This window comes from Halictus rubicundus, chromosome 13 (genome assembly GCF_050948215.1).
Source record: "Halictus rubicundus isolate RS-2024b chromosome 13, iyHalRubi1_principal, whole genome shotgun sequence".
Taxonomy (NCBI): domain Eukaryota; kingdom Metazoa; phylum Arthropoda; class Insecta; order Hymenoptera; family Halictidae; genus Halictus; species Halictus rubicundus.
The window spans coordinates 9,303,118-9,326,777 of record NC_135161.1 but is presented as its reverse complement, the minus strand read 5'-3'; the positions used below and the strand labels follow the sequence as shown (position 1 = coordinate 9,326,777).

At 43.3% G+C, this 23,660-nt stretch overlaps 1 protein-coding gene across 3 annotated transcripts in view; it reads left to right on the top strand.

Annotated features, from left to right (window-relative positions):
- LOC143360459 (protein FAM151B) overlaps window positions 1-23,660 on the top strand; it is a 50,853-nt gene extending 27,193 nt beyond the window's left edge. For all 3 annotated transcript variants that reach the window (XM_076799309.1, XM_076799310.1, XM_076799308.1), the window contains 4 exons: window positions 14,902-15,027; window positions 19,626-19,861; window positions 20,182-20,321; window positions 21,258-23,660. In XM_076799309.1, the coding sequence (XP_076655424.1) occupies window positions 14,910-15,027; window positions 19,626-19,861; window positions 20,182-20,321; window positions 21,258-21,690 (927 nt within the window). In that variant the 5' untranslated portion in view covers window positions 14,902-14,909 and the 3' untranslated portion in view covers window positions 21,691-23,660. The remainder of the gene's footprint in view (window positions 1-14,901; window positions 15,028-19,625; window positions 19,862-20,181; window positions 20,322-21,257) is intronic.

Here is a 23,660-nt window from a genome sequence, read left to right as displayed (position 1 = left end):
TGTATTGTGAGACTAATTTTAAAATATCGAAGAGCCCACGGACAGATCAAATTGAAAAATGGAATTTAGCGACCTTGGACAGGCTCAATTATGCAAGGAAAATATCAAATCCCCTCCAATTAATTTAGGACTTCAAGTCCACCCAAATTAACTTAGGATTTCAGATCCCATTAATTTAGAGTGATTAAAAAATTTAATGTTGCGAATTTCTAAAGCATTGTGCACGTAAGCAAAGGCTCCATTATGCAAGGAAAATATAAAATTCCACCAAATTAATTTAGAACTTCAAGTCCCCGCAAATTACTTAATGTAGAATTTCAAGTCCCATTCATTTGAATGAAGGGAGTGATTAAAAAATTGAATTTGCGAATTTCTAGAGCATTTTGCACGGAAGCAAAGGCTCAATTATGCAAGGAAAATATCGGGTCCCCCCAAATTAATTTAGGATTTCAAACCCCATCAATTTGAATGAATTGAGTGATTAGGAAAGTGAATTTTGAGAATTTCTAGAGCACTGTGCATGGAAGCAGAGGCTCAATTACGCAAGGAAAATATAGGGTCCCCCCAAATTAATTTAGGATTTCGAATTCCCCCAAATTAACTTAGGATTTCAGATCCCATTAATTTAGAGTGATTAAAAAAATTTAATGTTGCGAATTTCTAAAGCATTGTGCACGTAAGCAAAGGCTCCATTATGCAAGGAAAATATAAAATTCCACCAAATTAACTTAGAACTTCAAGTCCCCCCAAAGTAATGTAGAATTTCAAGTCCCATTAATTTTAATGAAGGGAGTGATTAAAAAATTGAATTTGCGAATTTTGAGAGCATTTTGCACGGAAGCAAAGGCTCAATTATGCAAGGAAAATATCGGGTCCCCCAAATTAATTTAGGATTTCAAATCCCATTAATTTGAATGAATTGAGTGATTAGGAAATTGAATTTTGAGAATTTCTAGAGCACTGTGCATGGAAGCAGAGGCTCAATTATGCAAGGAAAATATCGGGTCCCCCCAAATTAATTTAGGATTTCGAATTCCCCCAAATTAATTTAGGATTTCGAATTCCCCCAAATTAATTTAGGATTTCAAATCCCCCCAAATTAATTTAGGATTTCGAATTCCCCCAAATTAATTTAGGATTTCGAATTCCCCCAAATTAATTTAGGATTTCAAATCCCCCCAAATTAATTTAGGATTTCAAATCCCCCCAAATTAATTTAGGATTTCGAATTCCCCCGAATTAATTTAGGATTAAAAATCCCCCAAATTAATTTATAATTTAAAATCTCATTGATTTGAGTGAAGAATGATAATTGCATTTTGCAAACGTCCAGAGTACTATGCATCGAAGGCTCTTTTGCGGGGGAGATGACTATTTCGCGAAAGTGGAGCGAGATCGTATCCGGCAATGGAAAATATTAGCGGTAGAATTTACACTCGCGACGTGTTGACAATTTATCAGCCGACGCCGCGGTGTATCGTTGCATCGTTGCGCCGTTTAAAGAATACTCGCGCGGAATGCGCACGCAGTGCGTCACGAATGTGCTCTCGAACGACAGCGTTCGCGTTCCTGCGCTGCTTAGCAAAGCCTCTCCCAGTGTTTCCAAAACATCATCGCACTCGTAATAAGAGAGCGCTGTTAGGATTATGTGCGCGATGTTGCGACAGTCCTTAGATATTCGTAACAAGTCTACTTCCATTGCATAGGCTGTCTCTTCAAACTAACAACGCAATTTTCATAGAGCTTCCCTCATTATAAAATGCGCTGTCGACAAATACTTGTGGACTAAAAAAACCTCGATCAATAATTGAGGTAAACTTCGGAGACTTCGAGGTATATTCTGTGAAACTTTTGTCTCGAAATCTGCAAACACTAACGAAGAAAAAAGCGATAAGCTGTCGAATTTTTGCTACCTTGTTTTTTTCCAACGACTGACAACTTTTACAATCACGATCGACGTTCGCTGAAAATAGGTGCAAGCAATGCATAAAATATTGAAAAAGCAATAGCATCTTTTATTTTTAACTTGAGACGAATATAAACGAGGCTACTTTGCGCAATGACGTACGCCTCGTTGAGACGACGTCTTCATTTTATTATATTTTTGCGGCGATGATAAATATGTTCTTTCGGGAATAATTATTTTTTGCAAGCACTTTGGTATCGTCGGAGGGTGCTCTGAATTTTTTGGTTCAATTCGTCGCGTAGTTTTTTAACAATAAAATCCTGAATCTGCTGGTAGGGCGGCCAGCCTGTTACAGGAGGACCCTTACTTGAGGAACGTTTGAATTATTTTTGTAATAATTATATACGAGTCCTCTTGGTACACTGGGATGCTACTAGAGGTTGATCGATTTGTGAATTATCTTTATTTTCATTTGAATAAAATATTACAGTAGGCTTCAGTTTGCAATTTTCAGACCCCGAAGAGACCCAATCGTACACGCTTGAAAACAGAATAACTTTTTCAAAACGAGGCCGAACGACTTGAAATTCTTTAGACGCAGAAACAATTAGTCTACTAACCGAGCTATAACAACATTTGCTGCAAAATTGATTACTGACGTTAATCTACAATTTCGAAAATTCCCATTATAGGCTCAGGTAAAGAGCCTGTAAAGTGAACATTTACCATTTTTTCCTGCAATTCCCGTCAACTGAAATTTTGCCAAAAAATTTGTACAATCGGTACACCGATCTGTCTATGTTCCTGAAAAATCTCAAGTTGTCCGGCGCAGTTTTAAGAGAGTTGCAGCAATAGAAAGAGCGCGAGGAGGTTTCGCAGCAGTTTCTCGTCGCAGAAACGCGTTTTCCCAGCAATTGCGGCCGTGCAGAGAGGCGCGGCCGCCGTCGAGGCGTGAAGAGGAAAGGAGAGATCGGTCTAAATAAAAATCGCAGGTCTGCGGCGACGGTTTTCCTTGTGCCGGATCGCGAAAGGTGTATCAATCGCTCACGGACACGCGCGCGGCGCGGCGCACGGTGGGCAATTTGGACGAAATCGGATTCAAAATCAAGGAACTTTCGATAGAAATGAGGTAGAGCGATGAAACTTTTTTTAAATTAAAGCTGAATCTTTTTAGAATATGGGAAAAATAGGGAGATTATGGTACGAACGTTTTTTAACCTTGAGAAAATTCGTTAAACGTGCACAATTTCAAGAAAATTATGGTTTTTCCAATACCACGAGCGGAAAAAATTTTTTGTCAACATGCTATACATCAGTTCCCATAGATTTGTTCACGCTGATTTCAAATCTGATCTCAAAATTTGTCTACGAGCTCAGGATTTTGCGAAAAATAGATTTTTGTGACAAAAACTAATGAAGTCATTTTTTCGTTGAAATGATTGGATGGTAATAATCTCCCTACTTTTCCCATATTCTACAAAGTTTCAGCTTTCATTTAAAAAAAATTTCATCGCTCTACCTCATTTCTATCGAAAGTTCTTTGATTTTGAATCCGATTTCGTCCAAATTGCCCATTGTGCGGCACGCGGCATACAGTGATCAATTTGGACGAAATCGGATTCAAAATCAAGGAACTTTCGATAGGAATGAGGTAGAGCGATGAAATTTTTTTCAAATGAACGCTGCAACTTTGTAGAATATGGGAAAAATAGAGAGATTGTGGTACGAACGTTTTTTAACCTTGAGAAAATTCGTTAAACGTGCACAAATTCAAGAAAATTTTAGTTTTTCCGACATCACGCGCGGAAAAAATTTTTTTTCAACATGCTATACATCAGTTCCCATAGATTTTTCACGCTGATTTCAAATCTGGTCTCAAAATTTGTCTACGAGCTCAGGATTTTGCGAAAAATAGATTTTTGTGACAAAAACTAATGAAATCATTTTTCCGTTGAAATGATTCGATGGTAATAATCTCCCAACTTTTCCCATATTCTACAAAGTTTCAGCTTTAATTTAAAAAAAAAATTTCATCGCTCTACCTGTTAGTTTTAATATTAGATTACAGCGGATAACAAACGTGTTGAATAACGAACGAACAGAACAGAACAAAACACTATGGGACCCGCGATGGTCCCCAACGCTGCGGTAGATGTCGCGGCAGAATATACAAAGCAATAGCGCGGCGCGAACTTATAAACTAATACATATGCGGATTGTAATCGCTAACACCACCTCATTTCTATCGAGAGTTCTTTGATTTTGAATCCGATTTCATCCAAATTGCCCATTGTGCGGCTCTCGTCCGCGGGCCTCTTCGTCCCGCGATATATCCTGTGCCCGCTGGTTGCAGCAACAATATTTCACGTTGCAAACGGTGACCCGGCGCGTATCGATCAGAGTCTCGGACGAGAATTATTCCTCCCCGTGGCCTACAAAGTCTTGGTAGAGGCAGAGACGAGTTTCGGCGTGCGCGTCTAACTCGCCCGAAATTGCCCGACGGTGCTCCGCGGCTCGCGAGAGTGGCCCTCGGGGGCCAACTGGATTTAGGGTATCGCTGGCACCGGCGATTCTGAATCGTCAAATCACAATAGGTGTGGGCGGTACAACGGGGAACGCAACGGGACCCGGTTTCATGACGTTTTGTATACATACTCGCCCGTGTGACGAGCCGTGGCGAGCCGTTAGGGTATATCGGCGACACAACGCGAAAATAGATCGGAGACTATCTATCGCGTTATTATCGTATCAAAAGCACTTCGCCGTTGGCAAGGCTACCGTCGGCGGCCGACGCGTCGATCATTTTTCCAACGTGACGCGTGACGCGAAAAGACGTCCTCCCGAGGCTATCGATAAACATGAAGTTCAAGGGAACGCCCACGATGGGAAACGTGAGGGAATTTAACCCTTTTGCTGACGTGGAATTTTTATAGTGTATGCCTATGCAGTGGGTGCAATGGTTTCCAATAAAGATAGATGAAGTTCGAGCAGAGGGGGATTCAGATACGAAAAACGGAGAACATGTAATCCTCCGCAAATGAGAAATTTTTTTATTTTATTTCTACGTGGCTGGGTCCGAGGAGTCTCAATAAAAATAGATGAAGTTTGAGCAGAGGGGGGTTTAGGTACGAAAAACGGAGAAAATATAACCCTCCGCGAACGAGGAGTTTTTTGATTTTATTTCTACGTGGGTGGATCCAAGGAGTCTCAATAAAAATAAATCAAGTTCAAGAAGAGGGGGGGGGGGGGGGGGTCAGGTACGAAAAACGGAGAAAATTTGACCCTTCGCGAACAAGGAATTTTTCTATCTTATTTCTACGTGGGAGGATCCAAGGAGTCTTTATAAAAATAGATGAAGTTCGAGCAGAGGGGGTTGCAGATATCAAAAATGGAGAAAATTTAACCCTCCGCAAATGAGAAATTTTTTAATTGCATTTCTATGTGGTAGGGTCCAAGGAGTCTCAATAAAAATATATGAAGTTCAAGTAGAGGGGGTTCAGATACGAAAAAAATTTAACCCTCCGCAAATGAGGAATTTTTTAATTTTATTTTTATGTGGGTGGATTTTGGAATTTTTATATTGTATTTCTAAATGGGTCTAATGAATCCATTTTCTCCACAAAACAAGATACGAAATCAGCGTAAAAGTGAAATGGAGTAATGGATATGTTCTGTTTCCATGGAAATGGTTAATTTGATTTAACAAGGGCGGCGTTTGTGTGCAAAGGGTTACACTAGAGTCTAAATTAGATAACTGCTCGTGGCTGATTAATACCGCTAATGACACTGTAAATGTTTATCCTCTCGAAGGTACACGGCTAAATTAGATTCGAAGAAAAATTTATTGTCAATTAGCACGATTAGAGACACACCGGAGGACTTGTCCTTTCCCACGGTATACTGTATGACGGTTCAACCTAAGTGCTGGTTATAAATTAGTCTTCCCTTACTTACTGTTTTAACCGGGGATCGAAATAAACAATTACGTTGTTAAAAATAATTCGTATTTATGCCACGTCTCGTTTGGGAACTATTTTGAAAAGTGTTCTCGCGGAACAGCTTCAAAATCCGTGTAATTAAAAAAAACTACCGCGGGAGACAAAGTTTCATCGAAACAGGTTGTTTCAGAACGTCTAAAAAAAGACTTCATAGCTGGAGCACAAACAAGCTCTGCGAATTATTAATTGCTATAAGTATCAGTTTGACGCCGGTAATTACTCAATATTAATGGATACCGTTGTCGTTATAGTACCATTTATAGTACTTTCAGTATTCGTGTGAATGACTTGAGAACTTTTCTGATTGGCTGAGAACAATTTCAGAATTTTTATTCAAAAGTATCATACTTGATTTAGCCGTGGCACAATTATTAAAAACTGTATTCAGTTCCGATATACGGATAAAAATAAATAAATTCCGTGTCTGCTTTTACTCAGACTCCCGAATAAATATAAAATGCATTCTACCTTTCTGAAAATAGTACACGGCAACGACAAATTAATCCACAAATTAATCTGCAGAGCTAACGAATGTTGCCGGACGACTGGAAGAATCGCGATGCATTTTTCTACGAGATCTCGCGTGTTGCATGTCCCGCGTCGTGTGCACGGTGCACCTCCGCGGGTGTAACCCCGGTCGCGTATTATACCGATCCTAAACTGCATCGAACCGTTTCAATGCGATTACGAGGGAATAGCTTTAATGGATCAATTCCCCGCGGCGGCTGAATGCAACGACGGTACCACCCATCCCGATGCATGCGTCGACTCTCCCTGTGGACAGGCCAGTTATCGATAGGCGCATACACGCGGTGCAGTTTGATACGCGTGCACCTAACTACCGGTTACGCCACTTTCTTTTCCCGTGACCCGAAACAAACCGCGCGCATCAAATGCGCGTTCGGCTGCGTTTCAAACCGTCCCCCGGCGCAATCGACGACCTGTCAACGCTGACACGCACTCTTTCCTCGGAACGACACACAAGTTCAATGTCGATCCCACGAACGCGCCACGAGGGTCGGGGAGCGGCCATCTTCCGAGAATGATCGCTTTAACCCACTTTTACCCTAACTCCACGAGCCTCGGGCTCCAACGATCCAGGAAAATTACGGGTCGTCGCCTTTCCTGTTTCTTCGGGGCGTATTTATATTTAGTCAATTGAAATATTAAAAATTGTAGTCCGAGTTATCGGAATTAAAATGAATTTCGGATAAATTCGTGTTTATTGCAATTTTCCCCCCCCCCGGTGTCTCGATCAATTTTAAATATTTTTATTTCTTCTGTTAACCCTTAGCACTCGAATGTCGACTATGAGGCGTCGCTAAAGATTGCTATATCATTATTCAAAGTATTTTATAAATTATTAAATTTTTTTGTATTCAATAAATTACTAAACGCTTCAGTATTGTACGAGCGAATTCCACAAAAAATATGTACAAGGAAAATATTCTGTGTTGGAAGAAATGTGTCGTTTTGGAGTTAAAATAGTGTCGAGTGCAAAGGGTTTAATGATTGCGACGAGCTGAGAATTGGAGATTTTGAGCATTCGATTATGGCATCGAGAAGGGTGAGATTTGTTAGAATTGGAATAGTCCTCGCAGGTGAAAGTCGCTGAAAAGCCTTCGCGTCTGCTTCCCCGAGAGCTTAGGCTGCAGTTTCGCGCGGATTTCCGGCGGAATTGCCGAGCGGATCCGGAGCGGAGCCGAGCGGATCGGAGCGTAGTTGGCATCGAGCTGAGCCGGTTGGACGGCTGTGACTTATGGTAATCGAGCCGGCTAGAATCGCGACCCCTCCCCCCATTCCCAGTCAAACTATCGGAAATTCCAATTTCCACTCTAAGCTACGATCAGATTCCGAGGCGAAAATCAGGACCACCGGCCGCTGGCCTGTCCAAACATAGTTCTTCCCAGGGAAAATCTGTCGCGCACGTGTCGGGAGCGACTTGGGGGTTGGTTTCGGCTCGACAACCATATGTCCTCAATTTTCGGTCCCTCGAGTATAGTGGTTGAATGGCCGGAAACCGTGACGAAATTCGTTTTCTTCGTCCCAGCGTTGGAAGTGATTTATTAACCGTGGAAATAGGTTATTTAAAAAAGCAGACTTAATTCGAGACACTGTTCTTTTCCAATTTTAGTGGTTCGTCTTAATAACAATCGTGTTGATTAACAAACATTCTGCGTATTTTTGTCCAATATTTTAACTTCTTATCCATCTACATATTTATGTTTAACACTTGAACTCTATATTTGGACCGTTTATTTTGAAAGTGGTGCAAATCCATTTTTTCTTGATAAGAACAAAATTATGTGATATCTCATTTAAACAAAAATAGGAGTTACATCACTTTCAAGATATACGGTCCATTTTAACATTTGATCCTGCAAAGGTATCCTGGGGACTCGCACGATCCCATACAGTAATTTCCGTCTGTTAGATAATTGCAAACATCGAGTTTCACCAACTTTGTTGGAGCACTTGGATCGTTTAGTCCGAAATTATATGCTTAAAAGGATCTTCGAAAATTTATATAGAATTTTAGACAAGCCCCAGTATGGTAATCAGCATAAATATTTTACCACTTAAGGGTTAAGATGAATTTCATTTACAGTTGGGAAGTTCGATATTCTGTTTGACAGGATTACAAGAAATCCAATGCAAATGCATGTTTAAATTTTAAAAATTGGTAATGTATAAAATACAAACAACAATGCGAAAAATATTTTGAATGACATATCAATTATAAGCGGTGCCTCAGAGTCACTCGAAAACTGCAGCTAGGTGACTGTGCTACTATCTGAACGCACGTGTACTCAGATCAGTTCGGATAATCGAGGTTCCAGTGTATCGTGCATTAAACGATCAAACATTATCCAAACTGTATCGTGTTTGGTCTCGTTTTACTCAGAAAAATGTCGCGGACGTGTTGACAAAAATAAAAAAATTGTTTAAAAGCTACATTCCCAAAAGATAATTGTACCTCTAATACAGGGTGTCCCAAGAAATACCGGGACCTCTTAGTTACGGAATGTCGTGTGTCACCGTAGCACGAGATGCTGTGCATCTAGCTGAAACGCAGGCAGGGATATTCAAATTGGAAAATCGGCTTCCGGCGAGGAAAAGCAGCTTTCCGCTCTACTTTCTCCGTTGCCGAAGAGGCTCGAGTTCTCTTAAGCGGGACTGACCCCGTGACTCGGCCGGGAGTCGACTCTCCGGGCGACTCTAATTGGCTGAACAATCGATTGTCTGTCTTCGAGTTCCTAATAACGTGCAACGTGTCGCGTCCTTATGCAACGCTCCGCTTCCGACGGCCGTACGTTTTCACGAAAATAGAGGGAACACCGTGCCGGATCTATCGTGTCGGATCTATCGTGCGCCGCGATCATTTCCCCCGAGACGTTCATGCCATCTGTTTGCCGCGACGTGAGTCACGCGCACACTTTTTCCTACGGTCTTGTTTGATCAATCTATCATCAATCCGGTGAATTAATTCTTCGCAAACCGCGCGCGACAGCCGTCCGAGGTCCCTCGGACGCGTTATCAGCCGTTATCGCGATCCACGGGACCGTTTTCGGAGACAATGCGAACTAACTTCCATTCCGACCAGAGACAATGATGCCCATCGGCCATTGCGCTGGCCAGCACCGAGATTGTCCGATTTTAGCGAATTTTCCACGGACGAGGGAACAGGAATAGTTTTTACGAAAATATTGAACACCTGTCTTTTTTTTTTAATGGCCGTCGTCCACATTGAAGGGGTGAAAACGTCCCTCGAAGTTGGGGGTTGAAACTAGGTTTGGTCGAATAGCTCCCGGAAGATATTAGAGCTAGAGGGAAAAATTGTGTATTTTTTTACGAGAAATAAATAAGGAATAATAATTTATTTAAAATTGGAAAGGACGATGTGAGCTTTTGGGATGTCAGGACTAGTTTACTAGGTAATATGTGCCAATATTCGACCACTATACTATCTCTTCACGATTTAATTACATTGCTGTTATACTAATAAACTTTGTTGTTCTGCATTATTTTGTGAAGAAACTTTCACTGGGCTATTCGCGACATTTTTCTGATTAAAACGAGTACAAACACGACACAGTTTGGATCGGATTTGCTCGTTTAATGGGTAATGGAGAGTTCATGTATCATCGGTTCGGATAATCGAGGTTCCACTGTATCGAGGATTAGACGAGTAAATATGATCCAAAGTGTACCGTGTTTGGGCTCAAATTAACCAGGAGAATCTGCCAAAAGTGTTCGCGAAAGATTCATTAAAAAATAATTTATCACCATCGCTCAGAACAATTTATCCCCACTGTAAATATTTTTCATGTAAAAGATTTATGGCCGGAACAGCTGCCCGGACGCGACTGGTAATCAATTGATGTTGGCTGATATCGCCGCGGGCAACGTTTTCGTTGGCAAGATACATAGTTTCAATGACAATGCTATCTCTCTTAGCATAGATAGAGACGAGGAAAGAATGTCAACGACGTTTTCCAGACCGCTTCGCGCATTTCGCGATTTCCCCGTGTCGACAACCGGTTCTCTGACAGGACCGTCTTCTGTGCGGAATCGATGACTCGGAAATAAGTCGACCGGAAGTGCCGTCGGTCGAAGAAACCGTGAATGGGAGCCTCGTGGACACAGAAGCGCAGATAATGCGATTCCATGTAAATAGGAACGCGTCGTCTTTACAACGGGCTTCTTGCGTCATCGCTCGCGCAAAGTGATCTTCAATAATTTTTCCATGCGAAACCGAACGAACCTATCAATTTCAAACTCCGAGGGCTGGACTGATCAATACTTAACCCTTCTGTCAACTGCGAGTTCCAGGCCCATGCCGATATTTCACTACTGTCTCGATATAAGGCAACGGTTCGGGACCGGCTTTCGTCCTATTTCGGATCAACAAGAGAAAGAAGACGGGGGCAGCGATTTTCTTATTTCGAAATAAGAAGCGTCGTCTTATATCGGAATAAAAATGACTCCGACGTTGCCCGCGGAGGATGAAAGACCAAATTTCGAAGATAGAACGATTAGTGATGGCAGAAATAGTGATTGTGCCGTAGACAGTGCGAGCAGTTTCAGAATAAATGGAAAATGATATGGAATAGCAAACGGGCGGAATTGTTCGTTCCCCCGGGAATGATTGACCGTCTCCCGCCCTCAAAGGAAGTTTTCAAAGCAGCGAATTCTCAATTACACCGTCGGCTTTTCTGTGTAGAAGGTTTCGATGTCGTTAAAAGCCGCTTTGTGCGAACGACACGTTTCAGATGACCTTTTCGAGGATCCAGATAATAAGTTCGTCCGAGGCTAGGCACATGCAGAATACCGATAATTAACCTGTACGAATAGCTCGAAGTATAGACCAGACGGTAGCGAAAACGCAAGGCTATGACATCCCCCTAACTGCAGTTTCTCGTAGTTCAGGGAAACCGGAGTTTCACCTGTTAACCGTGGTCAGCAGCTCGTGCATAATTCCCCGCTATTTGTTGCACGGTTGCATATTTGTTTCCCCTTCGAACGGCCTTTCGCGACGTTTTTCAGTGAACTCGTATCAATTACAATTTATCATGAAAATCGTGTGCGCATATGGTTATCGATCCGCGTTAAACCACTCGGTTTACAGGTTAACACGTTCGCTGTCACGCGAGTGGTACCATTCGTTTCGGTCGTAACAACCGTGGCGATTGTTAACAACAATTGTAAACTTGCCCTGGGGGTATTTAATTGGCTCTTCAATTTGCATTCCGACGCGCTGTAAAGCGATTTAACGGAAACTGGGCCGTTCGAAAAATCGATTTTGTTTAAAATATCGGGAACCCCATGGTCGGGGCGTGTCGGGAAGAGGTCGGGTCGGGCCGGGTCGGGTTCCCGAAAATTTACGGAAATTCCCTTAGGAAATCCCGATTATTTCGAGAATCCCGACTTTTTCGGGATATTTCGGGTTCTCGCATACCCCTAATATAACCTATTTATTTTTAGTATTAAATGTCCGAGTATGGGTGTTATGCAACTGCGATAGACCGTGGGTTTTTAGAAAATAAATATTGTCCGAGACTCTGTTGCAGGAGACTGAAATAAAATAAAATTATATTTTCTCTTTTAATGACCTTAAGAATATACTTGAGTAATGGCTTTTCGATTTTGTATTTGACGTATTCATTTTTGTGATAAGCGCGTGCAGTAGTGATAAAAATTAATAGATTTATATGTATAGAATTATGTATAATTTATTGTTTGTTTTGGTTAAATATGAACAGTCTGATCTATGCGAGCGGTATTAGACAACGATATCGACAAGTAGCAATATTTAGCTCTGCGCAAACGGCCGAATAGACATCGAAATTTCCCATGCACGTCAGGCTGTTCGCTCCGACATGGCAAAGAAGGAAAGAAAAAATAACGAGGGGAAAAAAAATTAACGGAGAACCGTTTACCCGTTTTCCCTCGCGCCTCGATGGCCGATCAGCCAACGCACAGAGCCTGAACCCCTCTGCATCGTCTGCTGGACCGGAAACGGGTCAGCCGAAACCCTATTGTTGTATCGACAGTTCGCCCCGTATCGATTGGTCCAGCGAAAATTTGCAAGATGTGCAGCGGCTTCGAAAACCATCGGCACGGTGAATCTCCGATTTTTGAAAATTGTCAATAATTCCGCCGGACTTCGTTGTAATTTCGCGGAAAAAATTCGCACGGCAACGAACCTGTACCGATTTCAAAGCACGAAGCCTCTACTTTCGCGGTCAATCGTTCATTTTCACCTAAGGCGCTCTTGCGTTTCATAGCAAGCGGAGAACTGGAGGAGACAATTTTACTCTCGAGGAAGCTGCAAATTGAAATCTCTGTGAAAACATTGAAAAATTTTATTGGGAATTGAATCCACCACGGACTCGAAGACCGGAGCTTCCCCTTTGCAACGAAATTTTGAAACTTGGTCTACGATTTTTTTTAGCCGTTCCACAGAGCTTCGAGTGGAAGGTGTACCGCTATACAATTTTTCTCTCGAGGAAGCTGCAAATTGAAACCTCTGTAAAGACATTAAAAATTTTTATTGGGAATTGACTCCATCACGGACTCGAAGATCGGAGCTTCCCCTTTGCAACGAAATTTTGAAACTTGGTCTACGATTTTTTTTAGCCGTTCCACCGAACTTCGAGTGGAAGGTGTCCAACTTTGCAGGAACGTAAAGATACATATTAAAACTTTTTTTGTTACAAAATGGTTGCAAAAATTCGTAGATCAATCTTTAGGGGATGGTTGCACTGGGGTGGCTTCAGTCATAAAATCTATGGTGGATTGGTTAAAAGAATTTTGCAATGTTTTTAGAACCGATTGAAAAATAGGAGGCTTCAAACTGTGTTTGTTGGAAGATCCTCTTTTACGAAACAAGATGTTGACGAGATCTCCGACAATAATTTTTGGTGGCACTGCACACGCTACCTGCGCTTTCGGAGATAACAGAAATTGGTAGCAACACGCAAGCTGCGAGTAAAAGCGGTCTCCTTTGTGGTTCCGCGAGGCCGATTCCGCACGCGAAAGTCGTGCAAGATATTTGCCAAATTGATTTGCTCTCGGCGTAACAGAAACGATGAAAACGTCTGAATATGTAACAATTGAACTATGCGTCTTGTAAAAATGGGGATTACGGTTGCTGGGGGTGTTTTTAATTTCTGACAGTGAAATGTCGCTTGTCAGGACCTCTGCGCGAGGGTAACGAATGAATGCGATTATCGATCTCGTCCCGAGGGTGGTTAGGGGGCGACAACGAGCAAAGCGGAACGAGATTCTCAGTCATCCGACCCCACCCCCCAAAACTCTCAGGCTCCCAGCCGTCTATCCTCGCGAGGAATTCTCGGTTCGGGTCAATTATGGAACGATCCCGAATATTGGGGTCGGAGGTCGAGAGCGGCTTCTGGAATATTCAGGGATGCCTCACGATCCAAAAAATCGAATTCTACTGTTTATTACGTATTCATACTTTAAGGGCTGCCACACCCCCCAGTGGGGAAGATAAATAGGTTTTTAAATAGCTGAAGTTTTGTTACAGTTAGCTTTTTTTAAATAGCTTTGGAAAATCGAATTCTGCTCTTCATCTTGCGTCTACCATTTAGGGGCTGCGACACCCCCACGAGTTAAAAATCGAAGTCTACATTTTACTTCATGGTTACAATTTAGGGCTGTGACACACCCACAATTTAAATATCGAATTCTACTTTTTACTTCATGGTTACAATTTAGGGGCAGTCACATCCACACAATTTAAATATTGAATTCTACTTTTTACTTCATAATTACAATTTAGGGGCTGTGACACACCCACAATTTAAATATCGAATTCTACTTTTTACTTCATGGTTACAATTTAGGGGGCTGTGATGCACCCACAATTTAAATATCGAATTCTACTTTTTACTTCATGGTTACAATTTAGGGGGCTGTGATGCACCCACAATTTAAATATCGAATTCTACTTTTTACTTCATGGTTACAATTTAGGGGGCTGTGATGCACCCACAATTTAAATATCGAATTCTACTTTTTACTTCATGGTTACAATTTAGGGGCAGTCACATCCACACAATTTAAATATTGAATTCTACTTTTTACTTCATAATTACAATTTAGGGGCTGTGACACACCCACAATTTAAATATCGAATTCTACTTTTTACTTCATGGTTACAATTTAGGGGTAGTCACATCCCCACGATTTAAACATTTGGGGGTTGCCGCAACCCCACAATTTAAAAATCGAATTCTACTTTTTTAATTCATGGTTACAATTTGGGGGCTGCGACACCCCCACGATTTAAAAATCGAATTTCACTTTTTTTACGGTAAACGATGTAGGAAACGGGGAAACTTCAAAATCAGCGAATAGCTTCGCTATTTCGTAACATTCTTGATTGCTAAAAGTTGGTACATGAAAGTTAGGTTTATGGATCTAGGATATTTTTTTGAAAAAAATGTCTAAAGCGTTGCTGTCGTGTTACAGAGAGCACCATGACCAACGCCGTCGATCCGAAGACCTTCTTCCCCGATCTGAAGGAGAACCTGACGATGGTCACCTGGGCTCACGCAACTAACACCAAGGCACTATTGTCGGAGGCGCTTACCAACCGTAAGTATTCTTCGAACTATGGTACTATTCGAAAAAATGTAACGCTCTCGAGTCGACTTGCATAAATAAATTCTCGTGTATGCATCCTTAGAATCTTAATAATTTTAAATTAACGATATGAAACATCGAGACTGGGAAATTTAGTTCTCGAATACTAGTTGGATCCATTGTATATTCACATTTTTTCGGAGCGTGATACTTGAGAATCGTGTAAAAGGAGAATTCGGTGTACATTGGTTTATTCTTTATCAATTGTGTAATGACTGAAAATTTAAGGGCGGTACCGGTTAAAACTGCCGTGGAATTCCTCGGACGCCTCGCTGTTCCAGATGGGCGAGTTTACAAATGGCGGTGCTATCCTCGGTGGTTTCCTGTCCCCGTGGTGGACGGTGGTCGATCAATCTTGCGATTCGAGGATCAAGGTCGCGCGTGTACGACGACTGACCTTCCGCCACGGTTCCTCCTCGTGACAGCGTGGCCCTCTCGAGCCCTCATTGAGGATTCCGAGGAGGCTGCCAGTCTCTTTCCCGAAGATCTTTCGCGGACGTGAGCTACGCGAGCCTCTCGTTTCCCTGAATATTAATCACGGAGCACATCCGGCATCACTCGTCGCGACGCGTGTCCCAAATAGAATTTCGCGGACGGCCTTCGACCGGCTGCCGTCCGTCCTCGCGAAACATTTACCGACGATAATTAGCGTCGTTACCGCCGTTTGCCCACGGCAAACACATTTTCCACGTGCCGGGCTTGTTGCACAGACATGACGTCTCGTGCACACGGGAAAAACTTGGCAAGGATTTCTGGCACACCAGGATCCTTTGGAAAGTGGACTCCTTGTTTGGACGGACCCGGGTTCGTTAACCCCGGATTCACGTCTGTCGGGATAAATATTTATTTATAACCCCGTAAAACAACTAGTTCAACTCACGAATCCACGCGGAAGCTATTAGTCGTTTGACGCAGGAATCGCGCAAGTCCGAACAGTGAGAAAAGTTACATTTTTTAATATTATTCGTTAAACGAATTGAGATAGCTAAAATCGACCTACGCGGCTGTATTGCTGATTAAAAAATACTCAACTTTGTCCTGTGAACCACCTCTCTATCTGCAATAGTTCTCGAGATATTCTACCAAATATGGTAGAAGCTATACCATAAGCTCTGAGGGCTGTCTTGAGTATGAACGATGGCTGAAAAATCATGTGCCTAATATTTTAGCATTTGCACCCTCTCAAAGTTTCATTAAGATCTGCTGATGTCAATTTTATCTCGTTCCTTGTCAATTTTATCTCGTCCCTTGTCAATTTTATCTCGTTCCTCGAAATCATTCTCGATAAATGTCGCCCACTCGTCATTCACTCGTCACGCTCTCGGCACTCTTCCTAGTAGCTACGTATTTCTCGTCTGCCTAAGTTTACCTTGAAGGAACAGGATTATGTAAGGCGGGTGCTTTACAATAAATGCTCAAAATCAGGCGTACGTGACTGAGTCGTTTATTTACCAATTGAATGATGTCGCGAGAGCGTCCGAGGTGGTTCAATTAAAACCGGCGATTCGCTTCGACTCGCGGTTGGACTGATATTGCAACTTAGCAACGACCGGACTAGACTCTAAGTAACTCGGCGGAGAATCGGCTGTGACTTTTTCGTGAATCCCACCTCGTCGGTAGTCTCTGCCTTATATTCTCGAAAATGCTTGTCGGCTGATTGGTGGAAGTCCTTGCGAGGAACTTCCACCAATCCGTGCATTTTGCATAACACGCCCACGTTCCACGCCTCTCGTGCGTGAGAAGGGTGAGCGTGTCGTGCTGTTAAAAATCTAATTTTGGTGATGCAGCGGGGTGTCTTCCGGGCCCCGTGGTAAGTGCGGTACGTGACTGCTGGCTTACGTCAACGGGCCCAGCTTTCCCGGGTGATAGAAACCAGGCACGCGTCGCTGGGACACTCTAGGCTGGAGACCCTTAGACTACCCAAAATTTATGGCGTCCACTTGCGCTATTGAGTTCGTCGCTAGGAACTACAAGGACACATCTGTCCGCTAAGTGGCCAAAAACGTTAAAGACGTTTTCTCACAAATAGCGTCTTATGCTGTGCAAACCATAAATCTTTCTTGGTGCTGGTGCGCTGAAGATTTCTCTTCCGGCGCCCCGCTAGCCGCTACAACCTCAGTGCTCGAACACCGACAATACATCATGCTTCGCGTTGAAAGAACGATCGAGGATCGTCTGCTGTAACCAGTCAACGACAAATGAATTTTTCATCGGAAATTCAACCACCCCCGTTCGCGCCCGTATTCTTTTGAAATCGATTCTCGGCGAATCGGTGCTCGCGGCAGATAACTCTTATCTCGGAAGAGTCGAATCGATAATCATTGGTCACGTGGCGGAAGTTTAATCGCGGACCTCTGATACTGTGTCTAACTTTCGACGTGTCGCCTGGCAACAGGAACGCGAACACGGTCGCGCTAGATTGTACAATTTTTTAATAACCCCGGCTTAATAACTAACGGCTTGTCCGTTCTGTCATCGTAATTAACGCGTTAATTAATCGGGTCACGCGACGCTCCGGGAACTACGGAAATTTTTAGTCTACACTGTATTTCTTTCAATTTTCACGTATGCAGTTGACCGCGCATAACAGGCTCAAATTCGATTCTTTCTACACCTAAAAAATCATAGATACTGCTAAAATGTGAACAAATATACTCGCAAAGGTCTGGTGACGGCAGGTTTCATAATTTCATATTTAAAAATTGTCAAAGTCAGCCCCGGCTCTCTAGACTAAAAATGCCGGGGGGATTAGTGATAGCTTCTTCGCTGTTGATCAGAGTCAAGGGGAGCTTTCTCCTCTGTCTAAAAATTTCTGCATGTTAATGAAACAAGGACAAAAGTACTCGCAAAGGTCTGGTGACGGCAGGTTTCATAATTTCATATTTAAAAATTGTCAAAGTCAGCTCCGGCTCTCTACACTAAAAATGCCGAGGGGATTAGTGATAGCTTCTTCGCTGTTGATAAGAGTCAACGTGGGCTTTCTCCTCTGTCTAAAAATTTCTGCACGTTGTTGAAACAAGGACAAAAGTACTCGCAAAGGTCTGGTGACGGCAGGTTTCATAATTTCATATTTAAAAATTGTCAAAGTCAGCTCCGGCTCTCTAGACTAAAAATACCGAGGGGATTAGTGATAGCTTCTTCGCTGTTGATAAGAGTCAACGTGGGCTTTCTCCTCTGTCTAAAAATTTCTGCACGTTGTTGAAACAAGGACAAAAGTACTCGCAAAGGTCTGGTAGCGGCAGGTTTCGTAATTTCATATTTAAAAATTCCCAAAGTCGTGGAAGATTTTGCGGTACGCATGAGATCTGAGATTATGTTGAAAATGCCCTATTTGCGTTAGCTTCTCCGTCGAGTGCCGCCGTCGTCTGGAACGACGCATTCGACGCCGACGGAGAAAGTAGAATCTGTGGTTGGGTTCCAGCCTCTTTAGGTCTGATCGATATTCCCGTTGCACGTGTGTGCAGCGCGCCAAAGCCGGTCGACTTTCTCGCTTTCCTTCCCGGCTTTTTGCCCGCCATTCTATACCTCCCTTTTCTCTTTGCAATCGTCTTTCTATACCTCTTCAACCTCGCCGCCATTTCCCTGTCACTTCCACCCACGCGCACGTACACTCTCGCAATCAACCAGAGACAGACCGACATACACACGCCCTCGTCCCTAAGAATTAGGACGCCCTTCAGAAACGAGTAACTTTTTTCAAACCGGACAGAACGACACGCGAGTTCTTTTCTCAGACGTTACGAGTGGTTTACCAGATAATGTGAAAAAATGTTCCTGAAATTGCTATTGGTCGAAATGGTGGTCGGAGTATATTTTAATCTATCTAAATCTTTTATATTTTTAATATTTTTCCAGAAACGAAGGTGACCTACATTTTTTTTTTTTAGATGGAGTGCTACAGATTTGTTTACGTCACATGAAAACGGACATTGAGACGAGTTCATGTGTTATACTATGCTCCTCAGGGTCGTACAAGGGCGGAATTAGAAGAAGTAGATTTAACATTTCGTAATATTGTATTCACTAGTATGCTGCAGTGATAAGACTACATCTCGTGTTCAATGCGACTTCCATTAGCAAGAATGCATGACCCCGAAGACCATAGTATACTACATGGTTGAACTCACAAATACGTAGCAGTCCATTTAAAAAAGAATGAAAGTCATCTTTGTTTCTAGAAAAATATTAAAAATACAGAAAATTGACTACTACCTCCTCTTCGGTTTTTTTCTGCTTCCAATGTTCACCCTTTACGAGAAAAACGCCGGTACAGATGATCGCGAACACCCTGTATAATTTACTTGGATCTTCGAGATGGATAATGCAAATTTTCATTGTAAGCACTAGACGGAAAAGTTGAAAATCTCACATTTTTCTTGGCGATTTCGACCGACGGTAATTTTCAAGTCGTTCTCGAAAGGAGCTCGAGCGGTGAGAATCAATTTGAAGAAAATGATTCGTTTCTGAAGAATGTCCTAAACACATACGGACGGGGCTGTATAGGTGACAGCGTGCAACGATGCTGAAGCTTCTGTTCTTTCTGTTTAAAGCGAAAGTGATGATGGTGGAGGCCGACGTGGTTTTGGGCACGGTGGGCACGAACAAAACGGTAGTCCCAATCATGGCACATCCTCCTGCGAGCGAGAGCGATCTGAGTCTCCAGGAATTCGTGGACACCGTGAACAAGGAGAACAAGGAGAAACCGAAGAAAGGCGTGAAGCTCGACTTCAAGACCTACGAGGCTTTCAACGCGAGCAAGGCCATCATCGAGAAGGGCCTGAACAACGTACGTAGACGCGCGACCGTTATTATTTTTACTCGGTGTGCTGAGTCTTTCGCGAAGCTGCTCTGGCCAGCGGAATGCCTCGCTGAGCCTTCCCGATAAAAGGATATTCTAGGAATCGGCCGCTATATTTATGCAACGATTACCGATGCTCCACGGCGCTCCTCGCTCGGGAATTCTTAGCGTTCACGCAGAACTCTTTCATGCTTGAATCTTCCTCTTTTCTCTCTCTCTCTCTCTCTGTCTCTCTTTTCTTTCCGCACGTGGGACGTGAAAATGTTACTCGCCTCGCCTGCTGATCGATCGAACTTGTTCAATTTCAGGGGACATACCCGGTGTTCATCAATGCGGACATATTCGCCGGACCTGTCGACGCTGAAGCAGCAAAAGTTACCCCTAATACCTTCCTAAACGATGTTAAGAAGTACGACAATGTCACCTTATCCCTTGGATGGACCACCAAGTATGATCAGAAATCATTTGTTAACTTGATCACTACGAGACTGCGCATTTCATCAGACCATTTAATTTTTTCAAATTAGCGGTCCTACGTCGAGCCAGACTCGACATTAACGTAATACAGTGTTTACTCTGTATATGTCCCGAATGCCTAGCCGATAAAGGTCCGAGAACTATCCCCACTGCCGCGTGGTAAAACCCGCGAGATTCCTTCGTTCAGGCTTTGATCAAAGAATAGTGTCTCCTGGCCGATATATGTCCCTGGTTAGACCCGTGTTTCGGACAAGTATCGAGTGAACACTGGAATTACTTATTTTGAAAATTTGAGCACACACATTCACGTTAATTTGACAAAGTGGTGAACTGACGTCATTCCTTTCTGATAATCTTGAAGAAAGGACTGCGCTTGAAAGTTTCTCAAGAAACTATTTCTCTAACGTCATCTGGATTTTAACACTGATCCTACCGAGCCTTGAAACTAACTGACCACAGTGAATTCTCGATATATGTCAACAACACGGGTCTTGCCAGCGTCGTGTACCGTGCAGGAGACGTACCCGAGCCGTGTTATGTTTACACTTCTCGGCGTCCGGTAGCGGGGATAATTCCGCGACGATTATCATCCAGGCGTTGGCGACATATATAGAGAAATCACCGCACACGTTGTCTTATGAAGAGTCTTATCACTTGGATTTTGTGCAATACGTGCTATATGTATTCATTTAGTCGTTACCCACGAAATCATCTTTATAATGTCAGTAATTGTAACATATAAAATCTGGAACCGGTCATTTTGACCGGCGGTGGTAGGTTTGGTGTTAAACGAAAAAAAAAAAAAAAAAAATTCGGAAATTTCGACGGGCTCTCTCGGCGATTCTGGTGTTGAACTGTGTGTTTTGTGCGCAACCGTGGCCCGCATTGATTCGATCTTCGTTTTCAGGGTCAAGGACGCCAAGAACGCCTCGCTGAACGGCAGCTACACCGCGGAAAAAGTGAAAGAGATGATCGACACGGTGACGCTGCAGAAACTGTCTCAGCCGATCACTTATGCGGTGAGGGCTAAGTTCGTCGCCGCCACCGGTCTCGACCAGATAAAGTTGCTGGTAAACAACACACTGGAGACTACAAAGAAGAACTCGACGCTGACCATCTGGTCGCCCGATGACGAGGTGGACGAGGTGGACGCGAAGAAGTTGTCGGCTTTGATCACAGATAGCGGTGTCGGTGTCAAGAACGTCTACCTCGACGTCCCGGAAAAACTGATGTCGAAGCTGGACCTGAACGGAGCATCCGGAATCACCGTCACCACGATGACGCTGCTCGGCTCCCTCTTCGTCAACTTCTTCCTCACCGTGATGCCGCGAAGGGGTTGAACCCCTGTGTCGTACCATCACCCCGTGCACCCAAGAGATTTCAGGGCAGAGCTGGGCAAAACTGGTCACCGTAACGATCACCTAATCAATTGGATGTCCCCCGCGATCACTTTATTCCAGTCGCTAGGCGTCGAGAAATAAATTAATCCTTGCAACATCGATTCGAGTCTCTTATCTCTGTCAGACACCTTCAACGACGACAACAGTCCTTCGAAAAGTCTAGCGATCAAAGTTTCGGGGGAGACGCGAGTCCCTAGACCGAGTCATCTCCGGTGAAGGATTTAATTCGCGTCTGTTGAGGAAAGGCTGTGTAGTATGTATCTGTTATCTCGAACGGTAGCGCAGAGTTAGGTGTGTGTCAACTTGCGAGTAGCTTTCGCTCTCGACGGTCGCGGATTATTTTTCCAAACGAACACTGCCCAGTTCTGCTTCAGGGTCGGAGGGTGTGACCCGTGCCCTTCCCCCAGCCCTCCGTCGCCCGGAAATGTCTTCGCGTGACAGAGGAGCGGTCCCGATCGAAGGGACGACGTGTGGTGTCGGCGTGTGATACGATCACGATCGTGAAAAGCAAAAAAAGTAACAAAATCAAAACGCAAAAACAAGGCCGCGTACGTCGCGATCGGTCGCCGAGCCGGCCGCGAGGCTAGCGCCCTCTATTTCCTTAGCCTGTAAGCTTATCCGCAGACAAAAAAAAAGAGATATAAAAGATGTTTTCTAAGTATTTTAAGGGAGCTTCGTTTAGGTGTTCCGCCGTGACGAGATGCAACCCCCTCCCATCCGTTTCCGCAAAGTTCTCCGTGCCTCCTCCCCTCCGAAGAGACACCAATTTTTCGTTTCACCTGGTCGTTGCCGCGGTGTTTAGATTTAACATTTCGAGCATAACCGGCGAGGCATAGTTCCCCAACGTTAACAGTGCAGACAGATATCCGGAGATTCTTCATCGAGACGCCGGTTTTTCATGGAGACATTTTTGTTTCCAAGAGGATGCGTTTGGCAAAAATGTTGGGAAACTATGCGGTAGGGGATGACGACGGTCGAACTCTCCTCCGTCTGTCACGAATCGATTCTTCAGGGTCGAACGAAGCGGATAGAGTAGGATATAACATACTAGAGAGCTTGCCCGGAAAACCCCTTGTCGATTTGATTAGCTGTCTACAGTGATTTCTCTATATATGTCGCCAACGCCTGGATGATAAGCGTCGCGGAATCATCCCCGCTACCGGACGCCGAGAAGTGTAAACATAACACGACTCGGGTACGTCTCCTGCACGATACACGACCCCGACAAGACCAGTGTTGTTGACATAGATCGTGAACTCACCGTATTCTCCGAACGATTCTCTTCTTTCGAACACGCGTACACACGCGCGTCGATGTCGTGCACGGAAAATCGAACCAAATTACGCACCAGAGAGAAAAAAAAAGAAATGTCGTCGCACCATTGTTCTAAGCACCGTTCTCGAATCCGGGGAGACGTGCAATTGTAGTGTGTTATATCGTACCTCGTTAGTGTTCACCGACGTATCACCTGTACCTGCCTTCAACATATCGCAGACCTAGGTGCAGAGCAGAAACGGTATTAGTCTATATAAAAAAATATCTCTATATATAAATAAATAAATATATATATATATATATATCTGTATAAATATATTATTCTGTAACTTGTATACACGTAAGCCAAAGGATTGCGCACCACACGTTGCCAGCGCGTCGCGTTTGATTACGAAAAACAATGAAGTTCGAATGTGCAACACGTTCACCGACAAACATACCTACTATACACATACTACTGTATCGAATCACTGCTGGACTGTCAAATGGCACAGTCCAACGAGCGTCGGGATAGTTTTAATTTTAGCAGGTATTTGATACGTTCGATCGCGTTCTCACGATGCAAATTTAATTTTTGACTCCGATTCGTTGGACTTTCGTTTTTTTTGGTCTTAAATAAATGGCATTAAATATGA